The sequence below is a fragment of the Oryctolagus cuniculus genome, chromosome 17, assembly GCF_051225735.1.
Source record: "Oryctolagus cuniculus isolate XC-2025 breed Fujian yellow rabbit chromosome 17, ASM5122573v1, whole genome shotgun sequence".
In the NCBI taxonomy this organism is placed as follows: Eukaryota; Metazoa; Chordata; class Mammalia; order Lagomorpha; family Leporidae; genus Oryctolagus; species Oryctolagus cuniculus.
In genome coordinates, this window is record NC_142883.1 from 38,238,360 (window position 1) to 38,266,285 (window position 27,926).

At 42.0% G+C, this 27,926-nt stretch overlaps 1 protein-coding gene across 36 annotated transcripts in view; it reads right to left on the reverse strand.

Annotated features, from left to right (window-relative positions):
- The window catches only part of SYNRG (synergin gamma), an 89,565-nt gene that overhangs the window by 57,897 nt on the left and 3,742 nt on the right, over positions 1 to 27,926 (reverse strand). For 8 of the 36 annotated variants that reach the window (XR_016223824.1, XR_016223822.1, XM_051824677.3 and 5 more), the window contains exons 2-8: positions 24,201 to 24,241; positions 20,422 to 20,543; positions 9,111 to 9,241; positions 7,675 to 7,780; positions 7,011 to 7,122; positions 1,369 to 1,671; positions 270 to 503 (exon numbers count right to left, since the gene is read on the reverse strand). Coding sequence is in view for 32 of the 36 variants with exons in the window: in XM_051824677.3 (XP_051680637.2) it covers positions 270 to 503; positions 1,369 to 1,671; positions 7,011 to 7,122; positions 7,675 to 7,780; positions 9,111 to 9,241; positions 20,422 to 20,543; positions 24,201 to 24,241 (1,049 nt within the window). In the remaining 4 variants the exon portion in view is untranslated. Of the gene's footprint in view, positions 1 to 269; positions 504 to 1,368; positions 1,672 to 7,010; positions 7,123 to 7,674; positions 7,781 to 9,047; positions 9,067 to 9,110; positions 9,242 to 20,421; positions 20,544 to 24,200; positions 24,242 to 27,926 lie in introns of those variants that run through there. The other 28 variants (XR_016223823.1, XM_089317366.1, XM_070061039.2 and 25 more) reach the window with 11 other exon arrangements.

The following is a 27,926-nucleotide window of genomic DNA, read 5'->3' on the forward strand; positions in this document are numbered from 1 at the left end:
AACAAAAGGAAAGAATATTTATAATCAGGAATGATTCTTATTAAGAAAACGGGTTATAAAAATCTTATTTTTGAAAAGGAATTTTAGTGTCTTGAAAGAATTCAGAGCAAAATCTTAGGGGTTAACTGGAGAAAAGAGTGCATTAAATATATTTTAAGCATAGTTTCAATTAGCAAAATCAAGCAGCATTCATAAGATTAATGCTTAAGGTGTTAGCATTTGAGCATCTGGTTAAGCAAATTTTTTTGTTGAATGTTTCATGAGCTCACCACTCTCTTCAATTGACAGGTTTTGGTCTGAAGACTTTTCTGCCTCTGCAGTGGTGGTACCACTTAAACATCCGTCTACAGCACCCCCGTTACTGGCCGTTAAACTGGGATGGTTCTTACTGGGACCCGGGGCTAGGGCTTTGTGCCCCACTTCAGAAGTGTTTAAGTTAATTTGCTCCTGCCCAGATGTACTTATATCACAAGACACTAGGAGCTTCTCCTCCAAAGAAGGGCCTAAACAAACAGCATGAAGGATTATTCGTATATAATCGCGTATTTCTCATCTTTTCATTCACTTCCACCCCAATATTCTAAAGGGAAAGTTCTGCTACACATAATGTAATCTTTTAAATAATCCAGTCATTACACACTTATATCGGACTTGAGAAACTTAAAGAGAACTTCATAATCAACTGTGATTCTCATGAATTCTCTGAAAAGGCAGGTAGAATAGCATAGTGCAAGGAGCACTGCCTTAGAAATCAGGGAACCTACCTGCGATACAGACACTTTAACTACTCGGCAAGCCTCAGGGCAGTAATAACACCTCCAGGGCTGTTTGCAGGTCTGTCAAATGAGACAGTTCGAACTATACACATCTGCCAAGATCCCTTCCAGCGCTGTCTTGTATGTCATGAGATACAGGGTTTAGCTGACCTTATTGTTTCATGGATGATTTAAACTGAGGCACAGAAATGTTTAACAACCTATCCAAGGACAGGCGGTGAATGAACACCCTGGGCTTTGGCCCCAAGTACTCTCACTCACTGAACCAGAAAGACCACTTCAATATTTCATTCTTAAGAAAGCCATATTGGTGATTTTTCCCAAATGAAAGAGTAATGCTTTTTAGAAACCAATTTGTTTTCCAAGTTCTAAGGTGGTTTAAATTGCTGATTTAGGATCATATTTTAATCACTTTTCTAGAATGTGAAGACTCCAGAATTTAAAACTCAACACTCTTTGGTGAATTTTGAGAGCACCAATATATTCATATAAAAGTTTCCTTGCTAACATTACTGTATTACTCTACTTATATAACAAGTCAATTATCCTAGACTGTCTCATGAATATTTGCATTAATAATGCTAGGAGTTACCTGCTTTCTGTACACTGTGTGAGGCTGAAGCAGTGGAGGAATAAGGAATTTGCCCAGGGACACCATGTAAGGCAAATGACACTGGAATCTGACCTGCAGGGAGAGGCTGTGCCCCAGCCTTCTGCGTAAGCAACTGGCCAAGTGGGGTGGTAGGATGGAAAGACTGAAAGGGCTGGGCCGTGGAAGAAGGCCCACATACGGGAACTTCAACAGGCCCCTGCATAAAGTCACTGAATTCTTCTTCATCAAGAAAGGCAGGTGATGGGGAGACAGTTTTGGTAGAATGAGATGATGTGGGACAATCTGCAAAATGGAAAATGGTAATGAAACACACAGAAATGAAAATCAACAGAGAAAAGAGAAATTGAGATGCAGTACAATTCCAAAAGAAAACAGCAAAACAAAATAGTGGAGGTGAACAAGTGGAATTAGACAACACTTGCAAAAAACTGATGTCTACACACAATTTTGTGTCTTTCGAAGAGGAAATTCTAGAGCTACTTTGTACTTGGTTCATAAACAAAAAAGTGAAACTCAAATTTTCCTTTTATTAGGTCAACACTAATTTTTTCCCTATCCAAGACCACTAATAATCTATATCAACATAGTGATTATTTTTAAATCCAAATGAACAGTTTACCTGGGTGATATTCTCTCAAATCAATGTATCTCAGATATAAGAAAACCTATGTATGAGTGATCTTCAAAAAGTTCACAGAAATGTGTATTATGAAAAAAGTACAATTGAACTTCAAAACTTTTTTGCACCAAAATAAGTATCACAGAATTCCGTTTTTCTGCAGCCTTTCTGAAGTCTGATACCACATCTGGTAATGTCAGCCTCCAAAGGCTCTGATGGTTTACTTTTTGCCTTTTACTGTTCCTACTAACACTCAAACACTTCAGACAGATTCTGATGCTTAAATTTCATTATTTAGTTGGAAATTCAGTGAGAAATAATGCACAATATAAACTTAATTATTTATTAAGAAATATAGTAGGAACAAGATACAATATAAGCTTGTAATTTGTTTATATATCACCCCTGATCCATGAACTCTGAATAGATCACATGAAAATTACAAAAAACAAAAGTGTTAAGTACATTATAAAGGTAACACTTTCCTATGAAAGTTATCAAAACTGGCATACCATATTAAAGTACTCAACCAAACAACTCAATGGTCAATATAAGAAAGTAAGCATGGGGCCAGCATTGTAGCACAGTTGGTGCTGTGGTGCTGAGCATCCCTGGGTGATGGTTCATGTCCTGGTTGCCCCACTTCTGATCTAGCTCTCTACTAATGCGCCTGGGAAAGCAGCAGAAGATAGCCCAAGTCCTTGGGCCCCTGTGCCCACGTGGGAGATCTGAAAGAAGCTTCTAGCTATGGATCATCCCAGCTCCAGCCATCATAGACATCTGGGGAGCGAGCCAGCAGATGGAGGATCTCTGTCTCCTCTGTAACTCTGCCTTATAAATAAATAAATCTTAATAAACAAATAGAAAGTAAGCCTGCCTGAGGACTACATAAAAAGATCTTCAGCACTAAAGGATTTTTATAAACATCACTGCGGCTTTTTATTGTTAAAGTGAGATTCATTTATGTAGTAAGCCTGCTCCACAGGGGCCAGATTTAGTACAAAGCTCATTAGTAACACACTTTATTGTTGCTTCTTCACGTTTTTAACTACTCTCAATTGCTTCAATATTTACTGAAGTTTAATGTCACAGGGAGCAGACTTTTCTTTAAAAAGGCTCTCATCTGGGCAGCCGGTGTGGTGGCTCAGCTGGTTCAACCACGGCCTGCAGTGCTGGCATCAGTATCGGCTGCTGGATCAAGTCCTGCCTCTGCACTTGCAACCCAGCTCCCTGTTAGAAAGGCTCTCATCTGAAATATGGGGACACTACACACTTAGTATCTTCTTTATAGCAATGAAGTAAGATTTGGAAGTATTAAAAATTTTATGAAAGATGCAAAATTACTGCCTTAATTTTGTTTAGCTGGGATTTGAACTGGCACTCTGATATGAGCAGAAGAACCTGCTGTGCCACAATGTCAGGCCCTACTGTGAACATTTTTATAATATGGCCCCTATGTATTAGCAACATGCTGCAAAGGCTAAATCCACTTTATTTTTTTTTTTTGCATTTGGCTGGAATTGTTAATTCTATATGGAACATATTTTGACTCAAATTCTTACAGCTATAAATGTAATTATTAAGCAGCATAAAATTATGATACAGTTTATATTTTAAGATTTTAAGATAAATATTTTATGGGGGAAAATTAGAAATGCCTTTGGCGGTGAAAAGATTAACTATTTCTACATACTCTGGGCCTAGGGTTAGTAAGACCCTAAAGGGAAGCCTCTGGAATCTCTGTGGGTTTGCTTCATGCTCTGCATCAAGCAGTCAATTAAAAATTACGAATTGAGCACATGTTGACTAAATTCACAAGATCTGACCATAAAAGCATCAATTTGTTATTTAACAATGAGTACTTTTCATCGTTAGTACTCACTGTGAAACCACAGCTGGTTGCCAAAATGGCCTAAAAATGACCACTCCTCTCTGTGTTCTCCATTCCTAACTTCTGTGCTGGGTCATTTGAGCATTAACTTCAAGCATCTACTCTTTTTTTTTTTTTTTTTTTTTTTTTAAGATTTATTTGAAAGTCAGTTACACAGAGAGAGAAGGAGAGGTGCAGAGACAGAGAGAGAGACACACACACACACACATACACACACATCTTCAATCCACTGGTTCACTCCCCAGTTGGCCGCAACGGCCAGAGATGCGCTGATTGGAGGCCAGGAGCTTCTTCCAGGTCTCCCACGGGCGTGCAGGGGCCCAAGGCCTTGGGCCATCTCCCATTGCTTTCCCAGGCCATAGCAGAGAGCTGGATCAGAAGTGGAGCAACCAAGACTCAAACTGGCACCCATGTGGGATGCCGGCACTGCAGGGAGTGGCTTTACCAGCTACGCCAGAGCACCGGCCCCATCTACTCTTAAATTACTTCTCGACTAGCTCATTCCGTGTTTAACTTTCTTGTCTGGATATGCTTTCACTTTCTTACTTTGATTCATTCTCTTTCCAATCTTTTTTTTTTTTTTTTAAGATTTATTTATTTATTTGAAAGTCAGAGTTACACAGAGAGAAGAGAGGCAGAGAGAGAGAGAGAGGTCCTCCGTCCAATGGTTCACTCCCTAGATGGCTGCAACGGACAGAGCTGTGCCAATCTGAAGCCAGGAGCCTCTTCCAGGTCTCCTACGTGGATTCAGGGGCCCAAGGACTTGGGCCCTCTTCTACTGCTTTCCCAGGCCACAGCAGAGAGCTGGATTAGAAGTGGAGCAATCGGGACCAGAACCAGCGCCCATATGGTATGCCGGCGCTTCAGGTCAGGGCATTAACCCGCTATGCCACAGTGTAGGCCCCTTCTTTTCAATCTTAGCATATTAACTCTGGGGCATATTTTGGAATAGTAATCTAGGTATATGATCTAACACATGAAATGAATAGAATACAATTAAAACTGCTGCAGAAAATTAAAAATTAATTATTGTGACAATATCATTCCCTCCTGGTACCACCCATAAAAGATCCTAGACAGGTGGGAGTTTAGCCTAGCCTTTTAGAGGCCTGTGTCACAAACTGGAGTGCCTGGAATTGACACCCAGCTTCCTGCTGATGCAGATCTGGGGAGGTAGCAGTGATGGCTCAAGTGACTGGATTCCTGGGACTCAGGCGGGAGACCTGCACTGAGGTTCAGACTCCCAGTCTTGGCCATGGCAGGCATTTGAGGAGTGAACCAGCAGCTGAGGATTCTCTCTGTGTGTATCTCTCTACTTCGGTGTTTCTCTGCTTCTCAAGTAGAGAAACCAACAACACGAAGGCACTCTAATAAAAAGATTCAAGAAAAAATTGATCAGTGTAACATTTCCTAGCAGTAGACAGTGCTTTCTTGTTTGGCTAACTGATTTATGAGGACTATTCATCCGTTCATAGTCTTCTGTTTTCAAAAATCAGGTCAGAATATCAAAATGTTAAAAGGGATGTGGTAAGAGCTGTGCAAACAAGACTCATTCCAACTTCTAAATGTTCGAAAGAACAAAATATAATCTCTCCACCCTGCTCTTAAAAGGCACTTTTTTTTTTGGCTTACCTGATAATAAAAACTATCAAGAAATATATTAAAGAATCTAAAATGTCATGAGAAGCATTACTAATATGAATTTTTAAATGGGATATTTTAAGAAGTTTTAAGTTTAATCACATTGAATAAAATCAGAACCAGTCCAGAAAGGTAGTTATTTTAAAGCAATGGAACATATTAACTCTTTTATTACATTTGCTATGAGTGAATGTTTCACAAATCCTAATTTACTCACTGATATACCAAAGATTCACAAATAAAGTTGTCATACTTATATTTAAGTAGACAACAAAGAGGTTTATTTCCTCTCAAGATCATTCTTCAGGGGCCAGCGCTGTGGTGCAGAAGGTAAAGCTGCTGCTTGCAATGCCGGCATTCAATATGAGCGCCGGTTCTTGTCCTTGCTGCTCCATTTCCAAGCTAGTTCCCTGCTAACAGCCTGCAAAAGCAGCAGAGGATGGCCTTGGGCCCCTGCTACCCATGTGGGAGACTGGGAAGAAGCTCCTGGCTTCAGCCTGGCCCAGCTGTGGCCATTGTTGTTCATCTGGGAGTGAACCAGCAAGATGTTAGACTTCTCTCTGCATCTCTCTCTAACTCTTTCAAATAAATAAATAAGCCTCGGGGGGGAGGGGTTTATCCAGACCACAGCTCCTAAATTGCTGGGTATCTTTTTCTTTTTTTAAAATAGATTTATTAATATGAAAGGCAGAGTTACAGAGAGAAAGATCTTCCATCCAGTGGTTCACTCCCCAGTGGCAGAAACAGCCAGTGCTGGACGGTGCTGCAGCTCACTAGGCTAAACTTCTGCCTGCGGCACCGGCACCCCGGGTTCTAGTCCCGGTCGGGGTGCCGGGTTCTGTCCCGGTTGCTCCTCTTCCAGTCCAGCTCTCTGCTGTGGCCCAGGAGTGCAGGAGCATGGCCCAAGTGCCTGGGCCCTGCACCCGCATGGGAGACCAGGAAGAAGCTCCTGGCTCCTGGCTTCAGATCGGTGCAGCCCGCTGGCCGTAGCAGCCATTTGGGGGGTGAACCAACGGAAAAGGATGACCTTTCTCTCTGTCTCTCTCTCTCTCACTGTCTAACTCTGCCTGAGACAGACAGACAGACATACAGACAGAAAGAAAGAAAGAAAGAAAGAGCGAGCCAGTGCTGGGCCAGGCCAAAGCAAGGAGCTTCTTCCAGGTCTTCCACATGGGTGGTAGGTCCCAAGCACTTGGGTAGCTTCTGCTGCTTTCCAAGGTGCATTAGCAGGGAGCTGGATTGGAAGTGGAGCAGCCAGGACTCGAACTGGCACCCATATGGGATGCAGGCACTGTAGACGACAGCTTAACCCATTGCATCACAGTGCAGGCCCTCACTGTGTATCTTAAACATCCAAATCTCTGTACTTAGTTTGGAGGAAGAGATTAACACACATATAATGGTCATTTCAACACAGGCACTATATATCACCTTCTGAGAAAAGAAAATTTTAATGCCTCTTAAAACTACCTGGTTTTTTGGGGTGCGACGCTGGAGTAGGATGCATCTTAGCATCTCTGGAAAACCCATCTAAATTCCCTTTTATGGCTTCCAAAGCATCATCTCTACTCTTCTCTCCTGTCTAAAAGATAACAAATATATTTAATTTCTTCACTCATCTCTCAACTTTGTCTTAAACCCTCCCAATTTAAAAGCAGAGGTATTACTCTGTTTCCACTATTTTTATCATATACTTCTGATAGTGAATTCTGCACGTCACCACGACATCACTTAGTGCATGAAACAGGCATAAAATGACATTCCATAAAATGTAAAAATATAAAAGGCCCATATATAAAAATGTAAATATAAAGCTGTTAGATAATAAGTGTCCTGAGAGGGTCTTAAGAGAAATCCATTTCTTACCATTACACTTAGGACCACTGCTTCCCAAGAAAACAAACATTGCCATGGTGGCAAAAAAAGCGGTGAGAGGAGGGCAGCAAATGTCGAGTTCCCACCCACAACAGAGCACCTTTACGGAAAATGAAAAACCCTTCACTTTAGGACTTAGGTAAGCCACAGGAAGCTCGTCCATCACATCCTCAACTTGGACTGGTGGCTCTGCGACAAAACCCACTCAGTGTCCATGAGGGAAACTCACGGCGTGTGTTTTGGGTGGGGAATTCATTACCTTGGGTTTCACGCTACTCAGGAGTCTGAGCTTTTGCTTCTGTTCTTCAAACTGGCGTCTTTTTCGTTCTTCTTCTAAAAGTTTCTGCTGCTGTTCAAAACGTTTTCTGAAGGAAAAATGATCTAATGAAGAACAAGTTTCAGGAATTATCAACCGTGTTACATTCAGAACTCTATTAACAGTTTCGTCAATACCATCTTGTATTTCCGAAACCATAAACTTCACTGCTGATCATACCTAACGTTCTTTTGACAATCCCGTTTCCTCCTTGCTATATTTATTTTTAAAGGTGTTTATTTATTCGTAAGTCAGAATTACAGAGCTAGCGAGAGAGAGAAAAACAAAGAGATCTTCTATCTGCTGGCTCACTCCCCAGATGGCCTCAATGGCTGGGGCTAGGCCAGGCCAAAGTCAGGAGCTTCCTCCAGATCTCCCACATAGGTGGCAGGGGCCCAAGCACTTGGGCCATCTTTTGCTACTTTCCCACGCTATTAGCAGGGAGCTGGATTGGAAGTGGAGCAGCGGGGACATGGACTGGTGCCCAGGGATGCCAGCAATGCAGACTGCAGCTTAACCCACTGTGCCACAGTGTCGGCCGCTCCTCCTCACTGTATTAACTCCAAAATATTTGAAATAAGTCTTAAAATGATTTATTCACTTAGATATGTGAATTTGTTTCTCACCTAATTTGCAAGAAGAAAAATCTCTTTAAAAAAAACTTTATTTACTTATTTTTATTTATTTGGAAGAGATACACAGGGAGGGAGAGGGACATATCTTCCATCCACTGGTTTACTCTCCAAATGCACACAGTGGCTAGGGCCAGGCCAGGAGCTCCAATAGGTCTCCCAATTGGGTGGTGGGGACCCAAGTACTTGAGCCATCACCTGTTGCCTCCCAGATGCATTAGCAGGAAGCTGGATGGGAATGGAGTCTAAACTCCAACCCCAACACTCTGATAGCAGATGTGGGCAACCCAAGTAGTATCCTAACCACTATACCATAATGCCTGTCCCAGGAAACAACCTTTTGCACATCAAAATGATCCCTAAAACCAGGGAGACAAACATGTAAGCACTCTTCGCTCTGCATATAAAAAACTTATCTGAGAAGGAACATGACACAGGAGAAGAGTAATGCTCTGGGAATGGGGAAGCCTGCCTCTGGGTCCAGGCTGTATTGGCAGCCGTGTAACCTGCATTGACAAGTCATTTGATTTCTCTGGACTTGACTTTCTCTAGATGTAAAAACTGAACTAGACGATCTCTAAAGTCCCCCCTAGCTCTAAATTTCTAATTGAAAAAAGTATTTTAAAGAGTTTAAAAGGCAACTTGACTGTTTTGATTTCAAATATGCATTAGAGAACATCTGACAATTTTTAATCAACAGTTGTGATCAGATGTCTTTGATCTCCTTGAAGCCTGGAGGTCTCTTACTGCTGCTCTTCAGCAAACTGCTTCTGCATGTCTGGAGTGTACTGTGGGCCTGCAGGACGCATGCCCAGGAACGGCGCTTGGCCCAGGTAAGGCATTCCCGCTGCTGGCAGTGGTCCCATTGGTATTCCTGCCTAGAAGAAACAGACACAGGCTTAAAAAACCCCATGTTTTCTTTTATTATCACAAAGCAAACTATAATTTCCTAAATTCTTTCTTAATATATTAGGAAATGACATGAATACATCTTCATAAGAGATTCAAAGAACATAGGCTAAAAGTAGAAAATTCCCCTTAATATACTGCCCTTTCATTCCCTTCACTGTCAGGGTGACCACTGCTAACAGTCTGATGTTGGCATATGTGTTCATAAAATCCTTAGGGCTATGTATGTATGGAAGAACATGCACACGAGTGATAGCCCATTGAGCTCACTAGTCCACACTCCTTAGGAAGAGGTATCCTATCTTTGTTTTCCCAGCAATAGGATGGCATATGGTAGTCATTCCAAATACATGTGAACCTGATTTTCCAATATGTATAAGATAGTGATTGTCGAAGTCTAGCCTTGTGGAACCAAGGCTTTCCTTTATTTAATTACCAAGAAAAAAAAAAAAAAACTGTGATTGTTTGATGTTCATTATTACAGGCCTGATATCCAAACTTTCACAGAAAACTCAGTAATAAATGACACACCTACAGTATAAAATTTATAACAATGTCCAGAAATAACAATAGTGTAATGTAATAGCTAATCATAAGATATAATTCTGAAAATGCTAATGACAATAATGGTTAATTTTATTGAGCAAACTCTTCCACCCCTTAACCCTCTCCCTAAAAAGTTCCTCTTCTGTTCTTAACCAAAATCTGGCTGTTACCTGAACTCCCCTCCTTTGGAGATTGTTGCTTCCCTCCTGTAAGAGGAGGATATTTCTCCTTGCTTCTTTTAAACCTTTTGTTTTTTCAAACATATGAACGGTATTTCAAAAAAAGTCCATGGAAGAATAGAATTGAAAGATCAATTTATTTCAACGCAACACCAACAAAAACCACTGAAAGCCATGAATAGTTCTTACATAATATGCATCTCTACCAACTACTGGAGGTACCCTGGTGCACTGTAATTTCTTGCCTTAAGATCTTATCATATACTATCCTCCTACCTTGCTCATGACACTGACAGATTCTCAACCTCCTCACTCTTTGAATAGACCTCAGAATTTTACCATTGTCCATTCTACCCCTAAACAGCTCTTGGTGACATCAACAATCACATGGATGACACATCCAACGCTACCTCCCTTCAGATCTCTGACCTCCTCACCACAGTCAAGTCCAACATATCATTCTAGCTTCCCATTCTTGGTCATATCACAAAGCACCAAGTACTACACTGTCTTCAAAATCTCTGCCTCTAAAGTAAATATTTAAAAAGAAAAATATTTTAAGCATCCCAACACCTGACCACCAGCACCTGCTATTCTTCCACTTCATCTTCACCAGTAATTCTATCTCATTCATTCCTTCCAACTGTTAATTTTACCATTTCTTCCACTAGCTTCCATCTAGCTTCTTCATATGTCCCCACTTCCCTTCTTGCTCAGCTTAGATACCAAAGTTCAATGTATTGCAAACATCCTTAATTCTCCCACTTGCCCAGTCCTCAATATGCTCTCCTAGTTTCTCTGTAATATGTCCGATGTCGGGATTTCTGTTTACTTATTGTCTAGTACTCACACCTGTGTAATAGTCTCAATATGGTCCTCTATTGAGAAATGACTGAGTATGCCTAAGATACTGCAGCTTCCATCTGTCTCTCTCAAACCACTTGCTTTGGAGAGGTTCATATAAAACTCAAGGCCCATCTAAGAACTGGGGCCAAGGGCATGTGAGCAGGTTAATACACCACTTGGGATGCACAAATCCAGTCCAGGAGTACCTGGGATCAAGCCCTGCCTTTGATCCAGCTTCCTGCTAATGCACACCCTGGGAGACAGCAGGTGATGGCTCAAGTACATCGTTCCTGCTACCCCCATAGGAGATTCAGATAGAGTTCCTGCCTCCTGGCTTCAGCTTGGCCCAGCCCCAGCTCTTGCAAGCTTTTGGGGGAGTGAATCAGCAAACAGAGGATCTCTTTCCTGCCTTTCAAATATTTTTTAAAAAAGAAAAGAAAGAACAGCCAAAAGCCAGCACTAAATTGCCAGTCATGCAAGTGAGACACCCTGGAAGATCTCTTGGCCTCAGTAAAGCTTTCAGACGAACGCAACCTCATGACAGACTCTTAACCCCGAACCATATAGCTCAAACCACTACCTAATTCATGACCCCCAGGACCTTTGACATGCTTCTTTGCTATTTTAAACTCCTAAATTTTGGAGTAATGTCTTATGTAGCAACAGAGAAATGAACATAATCCCTCTTGGATGTTGTAGGCTTCCTGAACCTGTGGATCTTCCATCAGTTCAGGACACTTCTCAGCCATTACTTCTTACTCTCTCCCTTCCTTCCTCTTAGAATCCCACTAAACACTAGATTTTATCACTCTGTGTTGAGAATCCCCTATGTTTTCTACCTTTTCATCTTGTCCACATTCTAGATAGTTTCTACCGACCTAGCTCACTAATCCACCATTGAATTCATCTAGAGCTCTTCTGGCTAATGTTGTTTTTCAATTCTGAATTTTTGTTTTCAAACATGCTGTGTCACTTTTTAATCATTTTAAGTTCCATGCCAAAGTTTTCTACTTCTGCTTTTCTTAGATCATTAAAAATGTAATCTCATGGTCTATTCTGCTAATTCCATACTTCCTGGTAACTAGGTGGTCCTGCTGTCTTAGTGTCTGCTGGCTCTTCATTGCTGTATGTTTCCTTGAGTAGCTGTGTGTTGAACAGTTACTTGCAGGAATATTGTGATGCCCAAAGTGACAGTATATTCTCCACACAGAATTTTCTTTAATCCAAACTCAAGATTTGACTTTCCCTGGATAATTAAATGAGAAACCAGCTTTTAGTCTATGTGAATATGGGTTTCTTTGCAGTGTACTCCTCCTCTGACAGCACTGGAGGCCCAGTTCTCACAGTGGGACTTTTTCCGGGCTCCCGGCTTTTTCCATGCCATTTCTCTATCTTCAGAATGACAGTTTCACAATTTCTTCTTCCATGTTGGCAAAAATTCTCAGGGAAGAAGCAGCTCTGAACAGCTGGGTTTCTTCTCTGGGTTCTCGTTTGCTCTCAAATCTTGGGCCAGGAATCTTCAATACCTTGTAAACAATTTGCTAAATTTACTCAAATTTGGGAGAGGATATCTCCTATAATTTATTAAATGGTCTTTTCAAAACACAAAAGAAAAGCAGGGGCCAGCGTTGCGGCATAACAGGTAAAGCTGCTACCTGCAAAGCTAGAATCCTATATGGTTACTTTTTCGAGACCAGCTGCTCTACACTTCTCATCCAACTCCCTGCTAATGGCCTGGGAAAGCAGCAGAAGATGGCCCAAGTGCTTGGGCCTCTATCATCTATGTGGGAGACCTGGAAGAAGCTCCTGGCTTCGGCCTGGCCTAGCCCTAGGCATTGAGGCCATCTGGGGGAGTGAACCAGTGATGGAAGATATATCTCTATCTTTCCCTCTCTCTTTAACTATTTCAAATAAATTAATCTTCTAAAAAAATAGGAAAAAAAAAAAAAAAAAAGAAAGAAAGAAACAGGTCTTCCATCGCTGGTCCACTTCCCAGATGGCCACAATGGCCAGAGCTATGCCAATCTGAAGTTAGGAGCTTCTTCTGGGTCTCCCATGTGGCTACAGGGGCCCAAGTCTTCTACTGCTTTCCCAGCCCAGAGAGCTGTTCAGGAAGTAGAGCAGCCAGGACTCGAACTGGTGCCCATATGGGATGCCAGCACTGCAGGTGCCAACTTTACCGGCTACGCCACAGTGCCAGTCCCCAATTCCCTTCCTTTTTAAGGCTAATACCTATTATATTTATACACTTTTTTTTGGCAGCTACCCAATGGACACCATCAATCTATTTTTAATAAAGTTTTAAAACCTGATTAAAACCTTAATTAAGTTAAAATGTTTATCGAAGAAATCATATTAGTGCTTCCCTCAAATAAAAGTATTCTTTTTAGAAACTATCATAAATATTTGCTCTGAAATTTTAAAAACGTGCACCTCACTTCAACAGTAAGTGTTTTAAGCTCTAGACATAGCATCTGTAAAGTACCTAGACACTGTCCAGCATGTAAGAGTAAACAGCAGGCACTGTAAGTATCAGAAATAACACTGATGATGATGAAAGAGGACAAAAAGATGATTTAAAAAAAAAAAAAAAACAATGGCAACCTCTGGAACAACCTGAGTCCACAAGCAATTCAAAATTAAGACAACTACATAAGAAAAATGAACATTTAGTAGCTATAATATAGGTAACATTTTATTGTGTTGCTGCCACACCAGTTACAGAACAAGGTCTTTTACATATACTTTGCAATATACCTAAGAACATCAGAATTAGAGACATTTCTAGTAATGATCAGTGAAAGTCCATTAAAATAACTTATATACAGAACCCTTACTATATTCCAGGGATTTTGCTAAGTGCTTTACGTATGTTAATTTAATCCTTATGATAAACCTGTGCAGTAGGTTCTACTATTATTCTCATTTTACAGACAAGCATTTACTGCTGGGTAAATGCCAGAGCTAGGATTAGAAACAGACATAGCTTCTGATTCCAAAGCTCATGTTCTTTATCACTATGCTATGAAGCAGCTCTGCTGCTTCTCCAATTATCAACAATCACAAAAGTCTGAGTATTTTTAAATGTTTCTATGTGTTCATGTGTCTATTCACATACTCAGAAATGTGCCTGCAGAAAGCAGCTTTGCAGGCTTGTAAGGGTTGTCTAGGACGACAAACACCACTGCTTTCTCACCAACACCTTGTATTTTGAATGTCAGGTGGGGAGAGATGAGTATACTGATTTTTAATATGGCTCTCTTGTTGCTAGAAATTAGCAGGATAGTTCTACAATTAAATTTTTTATTAGTTAATCAAAGCACCTTCAGTTAAAAAAAATCGAATAATAGACTACAAAATTAGTAATATTCTACAAAATTAATAAAAAGTGAAAAAAGCAAAAGCGTTAAGCACATTATTTTCTTATTTACAGAAGTCCATTCTTCAAGAAGATTCAAGTTTACTAAATGGCATTTGTGTTTCCCCTATTTCTGAAAAGGAGTGTAAGTCCAAGTTTTTACCATTTTTTGGCAAAAAAAAACTGCTGGTTAAAAGATGCAGGCTTACTAGTTATATACAGAATTAATGACATAGCAAAAGAAAGGATTCAGAAATATGAGATATATTCAATAAAGAACTAAAAAGATTAAAGAAGTTTACTCCCAAGTGGAAGTATTTGAAAGATACTGAATGCTGCTGAAGATTTGAATGAGAGAGAGAGAGAGAAAAAGAGAGAGAGACAGAATCGATCTTCCGTCCTCTGGCTTACTCCCCAAAAGGCTGCAATGTCTGGGGGCTGGGCCAGGCTGAAGCCAGGAGCTTCCTCAGGGTCTCCCATATGAGTGGCAGGGGCCCAAGCACTTGGGCCATCTTTTGCTGCTTTTCCCAGGCCATTCGCAGGGAGCTGGATTGGAAATAAAGCAGCCAGAACTCAAACTGGTGCCCCTATGGGATGCTGGCATAATACCAAATAAATAATGTAATGCCAAATAAATAAATCTTTACCAAAAAAGAAAGAAATTGCTAGGATCAAAAGAGGCAAAAAAAAATTAGAAGCAACTTAAATGTCTGTCAATAGAATATATATATATATAAATGTAAAGTAATGATATACAGTAGCTATCATAAATGAACTTGGCATAACTCTAAAACAGGGATAAATCATGGGGAAAATAATGTTAAATTAAAAAAAATCAAAAACATACATACTTATGTAAAAATTTAAACCTAGAAAATATAATGTACACAGGGGCAAGTGCTGTGGCTCAGCAGGATAAGCCACTGTCTACAGCACTGGCATCCCATATGGGCACTGGTTTGAGTCCCGGCTGCTCCACTTCCAATGCAGCTCCCTGTCTAATGAGCCTGGGAAAGCAGTGGAGGACATTCCAAGTATTTGGGCCTCTGCACCCATATAGGAAACCTGGATGAAGCTCTGGCTCCTGACTTCAGCCTGACCCAGCCATGGCTGTTGCAGCCATTTGAGGAGTGAGCCAGCAGATGCAAGATCTGTTTCTCTTTCTTCTCTTCCTCCCTAATTCTCCCTTTCAAAAAATTAGGTCAATCTTTAAAAAAAATATGTATATATATATAATGTTTTTGAGTATACAAACATACAATGATAAAAGTATAAAAATTCGCCGGCACTGCGGCTCAATAGGCTAATCCTCCACCTAGCGGCACCGGCACACAGGGTTCTAGTCCCAGTCGGGGCGCCGGATTCTGTCCCAGTTGCCCCTCTTCCAGGCCAGCTCTCTGCTGTGGCCAGGGAGTGCAGTGGAGGATGGCCCAAGTGCTTGGGCCCTGCACCCCATGGGAGACCAGGAGAAGCACCTGGCTCCTGCCATCGGATCAGCGCGGTGCGCCGACCGCAGCGCGCCAGCCACGGCGGCCATTGGAGGGTGAACCAACGGCAAAGGAAGACCTTTCTCTCTGTCTGTCTCTCACTGTCCACTCTGCCTGTCAAAAAAAAAAAAAAAAAAAAGTATAAAAATACATATGGAGGTGATACCTACTGAATTCATGGTAGCAGTAACTTTCTCTGGGGTAATACAGGAAAGGAATTATTACTGTATTATTCAACTCTTTATAAAAATCTAAAGAAAGGGGTTGGCATTGTAGTGCAGCGGGTTAAGAAGCTACCTGAGATGCCTGCGTTCTATATGAGCAGCCAGTTCAAGTCCTAGTCGTCCTGCTTCCCATCCAGCTCCCTGATAATGTGCCTGGGAAAGCAGTAGAAGATGGCCCAAGTGCTTGGGCCCTGCCACCTCTGTGGAAGATCTGGATGGAGTTACAGGCTCCCGGGTGCAGCCTGGCCCAGCTCTAGCCATTGTGGCCATTTGGAAGGTGAACCAGTAGATGGAAGGTCTCTGTGTCTCTCCTTGTCACTCTGCCTTTCAAATAAAAATACGTAAATCTTAAACAAAAAAATTAACTCAAAATGGATCCTGGACAAAAATGGAAAAGGCAAAACCAACATTTTTAGAAAAAAAAAAAAGGAGAAAACCTTCAGAATTTACGACAAGGCAAAGAACTTTTAGACTTAAGCCAATGCATGATATGTAAAAGGCAAAACACTGATAAAATGAATTTCATCAAAATTTAAAGCTTTTTTTTCTATAAAGGACCTGATAGGTAGATGAGACAACAGACTACACACAGGAAGAAAATACTTGCAAACCATATATCCAACCAAGGATCAGAAGTACCTAGAATATATAAAGAATTCTCAAAATTTAATAGTAAAATATCAAAACACACAATTACAAAATGGATATATTATGAAGAGATATTGCTCCAAAGAAAATATGATGGTAAACAGGCACATGAAGAGATGTTCAAAACCGCTAGTCATTTAGCGAAACGGAATTTCAAATCCCAGTGGAGTACCCCAATACACCTATTAGAATGGCTAAAATAAAAACTAATGACAGCACTAAGTGCTGACAAAGATACACAGTAACTAGATCTTCAAACATCGTTGGTAAGAATGTATTTCCACCCTGGAAGACAGTTCAGCAGTTCCTTTAAAAACCAAAAATTCAAATACCATGCAACCTAGCAACCAAACTGCAGTGCATTTATCCCAGAGAAATGAAGACTTGTGTTCCCACAGAAACTTTTATGCCTAATAGCCAAAAACAGGAAACCACCCAGTGATTAAATAAAGTGTCAGGAATCCACACCATGCAACACACTTCAGCCACAAGAAAAGAATGAACTACTGACAGATGCCACAACTTGAACGACTCAAGGAAATTATACTGAACAACAACAACAAAAGAGCCAATCCCCCAAGGTTAATAACTCAGTTTTGTAAATTCTTGAAAGCACACAAGTGTGGAACTAGGGAACACATTAGTGAATATAAAGGCATGGGGTGGGGGCAGGAAATGGAAACAGTTTGTCCTGCATGTGCTCATTTCAACAAGCTGGCCAGACTGACACTGTGTGATCTACTACAGCTTTGCAAGCTGTCACCAGCAGCGGAGGGGGCGGAGGGACAGCTAATAGGTGCTTATGTCTTACCATCCTACACAAATATATATTTATCTCAAAGTTTAAAAAGTTTTTTTTTTATAAAGATTTGTGATAGGCTCACACATGTTCACCACATACTCTGTTTTGGCCAATCTGCTTGAAACATTTCTGACTAATAATTTTAAAATGTATTATAAACCATGAGGTTTTCTTTTTATGTGTTTCGGGGAACAGAAAGATAGGTGGTAATTCAAATGTACCTTTTGGAGAATTAAGAAAGAATGAAAGAATAGATGCTTTAGGGTGAAAATTAATGACCGAAAAACTGCTTCAGTTAAGAATGGGCAGTAGGTTTACCAAGTCTTAATTTCAAATGCATTGCATCTTGTGGAAGCCTGTTCCCAGTTCTGTGCTGCCTTCACTCACAAAGAGGACTAACTGACCCCGGAGCCTCCCCACTGCTGTTAGTCTGGCCACACTACTTTGCAGAGTGGAAGTGAGTGGTAAACACTACCTCTAAATGGGAGCTTAAAAGATGTCATCTCTTTCTCTATGCCAAGAGCCTAGCACGTCCTAGGTAAGGGTCCCAAACAAGGGGAACATGAAGCAGACTTAGAACCAGCCCACGAAGGATGTGTCTCACAGGGGAGGAATAACCTTTGTTCTTCTAAGTCACGGAGCTGTCGGGGCTCTGTTTCTGCAGACTAACCTAATAAAAGTTGAATAACGTGGACTTAAAACCTACAGAAGCTCAATTCATTCCCATTTTTTTCCTACTGGAAAGGAATACAAAATGATTCTGGAAGTCTTCCTGCATCTTTGAGTATAACATATAAGTTTTATTTACTTAATTGACTTCAACATGAAAATGGTTTCAACTTAAATTACACTGCTATATAATGATAAAACACAAATAAATGAAAAGTTTAAGTGTTCAATAAAAATGAAATAATGGCATTTAAAATATTTATAAGCAGTACAAAAAACACTTCGCTCTGGTTTATTTTTTGAGAGGAATGTGAATAAGTTTAATTTTTTTTAATTTCATATAATACTTTGGATTCAGCCATTGAAAGGTCTCTTAGATTCGTTTACATGGTTAGGCGCCATGGCTCAATAGGCTAATCCTCCGCCTTGCGGCACCGGCACACCAGGTTCTAGTCCCGGTCGGGGCGCTGGATTCTGTCCCGGTTGCCCCTCTTCCAGGCCAGCTCTCTGCTGTGGCCAGGGAGTGCAGTGGAGGATGGCCCAAGTGCTTGGGCCCTGCACCCCATGGGAGACCAGGAGAAGCACCTGGCTCCTGGCTTCAGATCAGTGTGGTGCGCTGGCTGCAGCACACCAGCAGCAGCGGCCATTGGAGGGTGAACCAACGGCAAAAGGAAGACCTTTCTCTGTCTCTCTCTCTCACACTATCCACTCTGCCTGTCAAAAAAAAAAAAAAAAAAAAAAACCAACAACAACAAAAAAAACCACCGGCCGCAGTGAGCTAGTTTACATGGTTAAACCACAGCTAAAATAATGTATGAAGATATGGAGATCCAAATGGAAAAAGTCAGACTTAAGCTATACTTAACTAAATCATGGTACCGTTAATGTTTCACGGTTCTTTAAAGTCAACATTAGCAAACAATCTTTTGCAGTGTTTTTTATTAATAAATGGCAGCACTGGGGTTGACATTGTGGCACAGCAGGCTAAGCTGCTACTTGTGATGTCTGCATCCTGTATCAGAGCACTGATTTGAGTCCCAGTTGTTCTGCTTCTGATCCAGCTTTCTGCTAATGTGCCTGGGAAGGCAATGGAAGATGACCCAAGTACTTGGGTCCCTGTCACCCACATGAGATAACCAGGATGGAGTTACCTGGCCATTGCGGCCAATTTGGGGAATGAAGGTCCCTGCCCCACACCACATCCTCCCTCCCTTTCTGTTTTTCTGCCTTTCAAATAATTAAGTAAATCTAAAAAATAAATGTAATAAGTGGTACAGCCAGTTAGTTGATTGTGCAGAATATGGGAAGTCAACTTAACACTGCTTTCTCCTTCATTTTCTTTTTTCTTTTCTTGACAGGCAGAGTGGACAGTGAGAGAGACAGACAGAGAGAAAGGTCTTCCTTTGCTGTTGGTTCACCCTCCAATGGCCGGCGCACCGCGCTGATCCGATGGCAGGAGCCAGGCGCTTCTCCTGGTCTCCCATGGGGTGCAGGGCCCAAGCACTTGGGCCATCCTCCACTGCACTCCCTGGCCACAGCAGAGAGCTGGCCTGGAAGAGGGGCAACCGGGACAGAATCCAGCGCCCCAACCAGGACTAGAACCTGGTGTGCCGGTGCCACAGGCGGAGGATTAGCCTAGTGAGCCACGGCGCCGGCCTCTCCTTCATTTTCAACAACTAACCACCAAGGAAAGCCCTACTGATTTTATTTCCTAAATGGTTCTCAAAAACCTCCATCTCCCTATCCATCTGCTGTCACCCTAATTTAAGCCAACATGTCACCTACTCTATTACATAAGCCTCTTAATGACTCTTCTGTACTTCCAACTGTTCTCCCAACAGCAGTCAGAAAACATTATTCTTTCTGAAATTCAGGTCTATTCATGTCAATCTGCTGCTGCAAACCATTCAATGGCTCCCTAATGCTCATAAGACAGAAGTCAATCATAATACACATAACACACATATGCAAACACCGGGGTTCAAATCCTCACTTACTGTGAATGTCCTCAGCAAGTGTCAGTTTCCCTATCAGGAAAACAGATACCAACTCTTTCAACAGCTGTATGCATATGAGATAATGCAATATAATGAATGGTAATTGTTATTAGCTATGAGTTTCCTAACAATGGCATGTCTTCTTACAACGCTCCTTCAAAGATGCCATTCTCAAATTCTTCAAGCCAGCAGTCAAAGAAGTCACCAGATTTTCCTTCACAAATGATTTCTCTTATTTTTCTCTCACATGTATCTTTGTTTTAAAGGAAGCCATTAAGAGGCAGAGCACACTCATTTCTAACTAGACTTATTTCTCCATATGTAGCTCTTGGTACATGATATATAGCACAACAAACAAGCAAAGTGTCAACCATCAACGAAGAAGGTGAATACCTGCATAGCAAGAGATCCTTGGGACATTTGCGAGCTGTAATTCATTCCCATCATGCCTTGCATGTTAGGCTGCATGACAGACACCATGGGAAATCCTTGTTGCTGCACTGGCATCAGGCCTGCTGAAAAACAAAAAGGCATCAGAAAAGACCATGTGTTAGGGTTGATTTTTTTTTTTTTTTTGACAGGCAGAGTGGACAGTGAGAGAGAGAGACAGAGAGAAAAGATCTTCCTTTGCCATTGGTTCACCCTCCAATGGCCGCCGCGGCCGGCGCGCTGCGGCTGGCGCACCGCGCTGATCCGATGGCAGGAGCCAGGTACTTATCCTGGTCTCCCATGGGGTGCAGGGCCATCCTCCACTGCACTCCCTGGCCACAGCAGAGAGCTGGCCTGGAAGAGGGGCAACCGGGACAGAATCCGGTGCCCCGACTGGGACTAGAACCCGGTATGCCGGCACCGCAAGGCGGAGGATTAGCCTAGTGAGCCGCAGCGCTGGCCAGGGTTGATTTTCTTAAAACCCTCAAGGCTCTGTTACTTGGGAGGTAGCAGAGTACAGTGGGAAAAGCATGGGCTTCAGAATGAGATGTACTTGAATATGAATTCCAACTCCATCCTTTACTTAGCTGTGTGACAAGTTACAAAACTTCATCTGTAAAAAGTAGATAATATATATCCCTTCAACAGAATTTGAATGCACATTTTAGACACTAACAGTATAGCCCAATTGTGGTACTTGGCCTTCCAGATGGCCCCCAGTGATCTCTGACTCCTGACATTTATAAGCTTGTATCATTCGCTCCTATACTGAACAGACCTGACCAGCATAACCCATAGGATACTGTGAAAATACCAGTATGTAACTTCCAAAGCTGTTTCATTTTGTGAGGCAGAAAGAGAGAGTGAGAGAGACGGAGAACATGCTCCCATCTTCTGGTTCACTCCCCAAATTGCCACAGTGACTGGGGATGGGGCAGGGAGGCTGAAGCCAGGGACTCAACCTGAGGAACTCTGGGAGCCAACTAAAAACTGCCACTTACATGTACTAGGTCTGGGGTTTTGGGCAATTTGTTTCTTTCTGTGCTTGGGTTTCTTACCCATAAAACTGTTTAATACTTAGCATGCCCAAAGAAGTACTATTTCCCTTCCCTTTCTTTATATGTTTAATGTAACAGTTATCACGAACAGCCATCACCATGCAAAATATAGTAATGCAATGCAGGCGAACTACTATGAAAGTTTGCTCTAGATAGTATCTCCCAAATTCTTCCAATGAAGTATTCCCAAAAGCAGAAGCAAATGAATACACATCCCTTAAGAGATTCAAAGAATACTACAAGCCTACTATATTAGACATAGTTCTACATACTGCCTAACAGTAAACAAATATCCTTACATGCTCTAAGCATAAGTTTCACTCTAATTCTGCATTTATCACATCTTACTTTCATACTGGTTCTAGTATAAGGAACTTGTTTTTAATCAAGTTTTCATACATTCTGCTTATCTTGTGTACTCCATTATTTACACCTAATTTAATTTGAGACACACAGACATCCACCTCTGTAACTAATAACTTTTAGAGACACGCTATTCCATTCATTTATTCAAAATATTTGAGCGCCTACTCCAAATCAGGCACTTGGCAGTGAACAAACCACATCTTTGTCCTCATGGAACTTATATTCTAACTGAAGGAGAAAGAAAATAACAAAGTAAGTACATGTCAGGTGGTGCTAAGAGCTAGGGGAAAATACACAGGGAAAGGGAGAGTTGGGGAAAGGAGTGGATGTTGTTTATACAGGGCAGTCAGAAGAGGGTTCATCAACAGGGCAGTATTTGAGCAAGGACCTGAAGGAAATGGGGTAAGTCAAACAGGTTTTGCAAAGTATGTTCCAGATAAACACCAAATGCAAAGATCCTGAGGTGTCATGGAGAATGAATGGACTTAACACAACCACTGTAAAATGATTCCCTCTTCTCTCTCTCGATCCAATGTTCTATTTATTTTAATTAGTCTTTGTTTTAAAGATTTATTTACTTATTTATTTGAGAGGCAGAGTTACAGACAGAGAGAGGGAGAGACAGAGAGAGAGGTCTTCCATCCACTGGTTCACTCCCTAAATGGCCGCAATAACCAGAGCCGGGCCAATCCGAAGCCAGGAACCAGAAAATTCTTGTGGGTCTCCCACGTGGGTGCAGGGGTTCAAGTCACTTGGGCCATCTTCCACTGCTTTCCCAGGCTGTAAGCACAGAGCTGGATCGGAAGTGGAGCAGCCGGGACTCGAACCAGCTCCCATATGGGATGCCTGTGCTGTAGGTGGGGACTTAACCTAATACACCACAGTGCCTGCCCCATCAACTCATCTTAATTTGGAATGAGTAACTCAGGTATCTGGTGCGAGATTTGAAGGCATACAGATGTACAGAGCGAAAAATAAGTGTCCTTCTCTTCCTACTTTCCTGTTCAACCACCCATGATCTTGTGGCTGCCCCTGTTGTTGGTTTCATGAATACGCTTTTGGAAATGATTCATGTATAATTTAAAGGCTTCAAATGATCACGAAGTCCATTCTAATATACTCTGTAAGAAAACAAAGACCTGCAAAACAATTCCAAATGCCAGAAGAAAAATTATCAGTCTTTTGGGATTTCTTGTCTAGTTCCTTTGCTCTATACATCAATTTTTACTTGAAAAATTATAAAAATGCAAAATAATGATCCATGATAATGAACACAAAACTCTAAAATACTTTCCTAAAGAACAAGAAGATCTCAAACCATGTGATCTGAAACTGGGACACACCTAATTACACATCACTTAAATAATGCACAAATGCGAACACAATGGAAAGAATACAGCTGATCCTTGGAAAAAGTTAACCTGAAAATCAACCTCCATCCCTGGTTACAGAGGAGACAGAGTCGGGATGAGCACCTGAGCCCGCTGCTGAGCTGCTCTTCATCCTCCATCTCTGCTGTGACCTAGGAGTCTCCATTGCTCCAGCAAATCTGCCAAAGTGATCACCACTGGCTTAGTGAGAAGCATCATTTTTCAGAAGCAGTGTGTGTGTAGGGGGCACCTCAGAGCAGGAGAAATGAGAAGAGAAAGATACATTCCTCCTTCAATGTTGTGTCCCTGATGCACAGGTCAAGAAAATATCCCTCACTATTGGTTCCTTGAAGACAAAGCTACAATTGATATTGGTGTGTCTTAATTTAAAACCAAAACAGAAGGGGTAAACCTACTAGAGAAACGTCTAGAAATAAAACTGAGATTTAAATACTTAAAAACTGAATTGGAGTATGTGATCTTTCTTATATATGGGACTACAGTAAAGTCACATAATATAGAGAAAACACAACAATACAATGCAGCTTAAAAAGTTCATTTATTCATTCAATCAACATTCCATCAGATGTGGCCCCTGCCCTGTGGTACCAACAATCTAGGAGGAGATTACACAGAAGGAGAAAAAAAATCACTAGGAGTATTACAGCTCATTTCATTTTTGTCACTGTTATTTTACACTGTTGTCCTCAAAGTCTCCAAATGAGAATAAATAACAATTTGTCAACATAAAGTCTAGGAAAAATGAGCAGTAATCCTTATTAGGCCCCAAATTATACATTTTGTGAGAAACAGTAATTGTCAAATAGGTTAAAGATGGTAGGAAAATTTCCTCTATTTGGCAGTTAATAGGACTTAATTTCTATTTACCCACCAAGTTCAGAAACATAATAATGAAAAACACAAGTCCAAAACTTAAATTTTTACATACCTTGAGGGGGTCTTATTCCACTTGCAACAGGAAACATGAAGCTGAAAACAGAATAAAAATTTATCACCATTTTTTTATGTACAAAAATTTCACATGTCATTTTTGGCATGAATGAAAGTATCACAGACAGGACCTTGTGTTTGTTCTGCAGTACAATGACGAGGTGTCCGACATAGCACAGAACGAACATTCACAGGGGCACGACCATCAGCATGTCAACACAGAGGGGATTTCTGAAGGCTCAAACCAGTCCTGGCTCTGTCACTGTACGACCTCCCTGGATTCCAACAGCCCCATCCATAAAATAAGAGTTGGGGTAAAAGGATTCAAACAGCTTGCAATCTCGAAGACACAGACACAGGCAGATAACTACATAACAGAATAAATGTGCTAACTGCTGTAAGCCAGGGCCAAGATAGTAATAGGAAAGAAAAAGATTAACTGTATTGGGTTATATCTTTGGAAGTTTTGTGGAGGTAGCTTTTGAGCTGAACCTTAAGAGAGGCATATTAGGGCCGTGGCTCACTTGGCTAATCCTACGCCTGCGGCGCCGGAATCCCATATGGGCCCCAGGTTCTAGTTCCAGTTGCTCCTCTTTCAGTCCAGCTCTCTGCCGTGGCCCGGGAGTGTAGTGGAGGATGGCCCAAGTGCTTGGGCCCTGCACCCACGTGGGAGACCAGGAGAAGCAACTGGCTCCTGGCTTCGGATCAGCGTAGTTCCGGCCGTAGCGGCCATTTGGGGAGTGAACCAATGGAAGGAAGACCTTTCTCCCTGTCTCTCTCTCTCACTGTCTGTAACTCTACCTGTCAAATAAATAAAAAATCTTAAAAAAAAAAAAAAAAAGAGAGGCACATTAGAGATGCAGACATGTTCAGAGAAATGAGTTAAGGTTAACTATAAGATACATAAGAAAGCAGATTCTTGATGGCCTTTAGATGTTACATTTTATTTTTAATATTATATGAAATTGTCAGAGGTTTTTTATTGTGTTTGTGGCAGTGTTAGCAAAAATAAACATAATGTAAAACTCTACCATTTTACTCATTTTAAAGTGCACAATTTAGCAGCATTAAGTACAGGTGCAATGCTATGTGGGCATCACCACCAAGCATTTCCAGAACCTTTTCTTCATCCCAAGTCAAACTCTGCACCTGCCACACAGTAGCTCCCATGATTCCTTCCTCCCAGCTCCAGGAAGGCATACTTCAGGTCTCTAGGAATTTGCCTATTCTATGTATCTCATACAATACTTGCTTTCCAGGAGCTGGTGCTGTGGCATAGAAGATTAAGCTTCCACCTGCCACACATCCCATATGGGTGCCAGTTCGTGTCCTGGCTGCTCAACTTCCAATGCAGCTCTCTGCTTATGGCCTGGAAAAGCAGTGGAAGATGGTCCAAATGGTTGGGCCCCGAACCCACGTGGGAGACCAGAAGAAGCTCTTGGCTCCTGGCTTCAGATAGGCCCAACGCTGGCAATTGTGACCATTTGGGGAGTGAACCAGCTGATGGAAGATCTTTCTTTCTGCCTCTCAAATAAATAAATAAATCTTTAAGGGGAAAAAAAAAAAAAAAAAAACCCTGCTTTCCTGTATCTGGCACACTTCACTTAGGCCTAACATGTCAGAATTTTTCTTTTAAAGGCCGGTGCCATGGCTCACTAGGCTAATCCTCCGCCTTGCGGCGCCGGCACACCGGGTTCTAGTGCGGTCGGGGCGCCGGATTCTGTCCCGGTTGTCCCTCTTCCAGGCCAGCTCTCTGCTGTGGCCAGGGAGTGCAGTGGAGGATGGCCCAAGTGCTTGGGCCCTGCACCCCATGGGAGACCAGAATAAGTACCTGGCTCCTGCCATCGGATCAGTGCGGTGGGCTGGCCGCAGCGCGCTGGCCGCGGCGGCCATTGGAGGGTGAACCAACGGCAAAGGAAGACCTTTCTCTCTCTGTCTCACTGTCCACTCTGCCTGTCAAAAAATTTAAAAAAAATTTTTTTCTTTTAAATCTGAGTAACAGCCATTGTATGTACATTTATCTATTTATCTCTTTATTCCATTATTTGAGAGGCAGAGACAAGAATTACCCATCCACTGATTCATTCCTCGAATGTCTGTGACTGGGCAAGGCCAAGGCCAGGAGCTAGGAACTCAATCTGTGTTTCCCATGTGGGTTCCCAACCACAGCAGGGACCCAACCACTGATAAGAGCCATTACCTGCTGCCTTCCAGGGTGTGCACCAGCAGGAATCTGGAATTGGATGCAGAGCCAGGACCGCAATCCAGGCACTCCGATATGGCATGTGGGCACCTTAAGCAGTCTTTTAATCACTAGGCAAAATGTTCATCCCTCTTTTTATAAAAAATGATTTAAATTTTATTTTAAAAGCAGAGAGAGAAAAAGCTCCCACCCCCTGGCTCACTCCACAAAAGCCTGGGCTTGGCCAGGCCAAAGCCAAGGAGCACAGAATTCTATCTGGGTCTGTCCTTGTGGATGACAGGGACCGAGGTACCTGCTGATTCCCAGGGTGCACATCTTGGAAACAGAGTAGGGACTCAAATGTAGACACCCCAATATGGAATGCGGGAATCTTAACTGCGGCACCACAACGCCCAGCCCAGCTTCACTTTTTGGGAAACCTCCCAGCTGGTTTCCACAGCAGCTGGACCACTTCACACTCCCACCAGCACTGCAGGAGGTCTCCAATTGTTCCACACCCTCCCCAATGCTTGTGCTACATACCTTCTTATTTATTTATTTTCCTTTTGATGGTCGCCAACCTAATGAGTATGAAGTGGCATCTCATTTTGGTTTTGATTTGCATTTCTGTAGCCAGAGGTTTTTAAGGAAGAGAGCTTAAAGACCTGAATTTCCTTTAGGGTGTTAGTCTAGTAGCTGCATATGGTAAAGGTGAAGGAAAAAGATCTAGCCAAGAAACCGTCAGAATATTCTTCCTAACAGAAGAAAGGAGTCAAAACTAGAGGAGTTGGGCCTCTGCCAGCAGTGCCGGCATCCCATATGGATGCTGGCTGGCGTCCTGGCTGCTCCACTTCTGAACCAGTTCCCTGCTAATGAGCCTGGGAAAGCAGCAGAAAAAGGCCCAACCCAGCCCTAGCCATTGCGGCCATTTGGGGAGTGAACCAGCGATGGAAGATCTCTCTCTCTCTCTAATTCTGCCTTTAAAATAAATAAATAAATCTTTAAAAAAAAAAATAAAAACTAGAGTAGTTGGGATGTACTAGAAGTGAGAAACGGCAGATACAAAAAATTTTTAATTTTTTTTTAAAGATGTATTTATTTATTTGAAAGGCAGAGATACAGAGAGGCAGAGGCAGAGATAGAAATAGGTCTTCCGGCACCGCAGCTCACTAGGCTAATCCTCCACCTTGCGGCACCGGCACACCGGGTTCTAAGTCTGCTGTGGCCAGGGAGTGCAGTGGAGGATGGCCCAAGTGCTTGGGCCCTGCACCCCTTGGGAGACCAGGATAAGTACCTGGCTTCTGCCATCGGATCAGCGCGGTGCGCCGGCTGCAGCGCGCCGGCCGCAGCGGCCATTGGAGGGTGAACCAACGGCAAAGGAAGACCTTTCTCTCTGTCTCTCTCTCACTGTCCACTCTGCCTGTCAAGAAAAGAAAAAAAAAAAAAAAAAAAAAAAGCTAGCAACCCAAGCTGCTTAGTGTCCCATGTGCCATTCACAATGATTCTCTGAAATGTCAGACAACAAACATCAACACGCTGAAA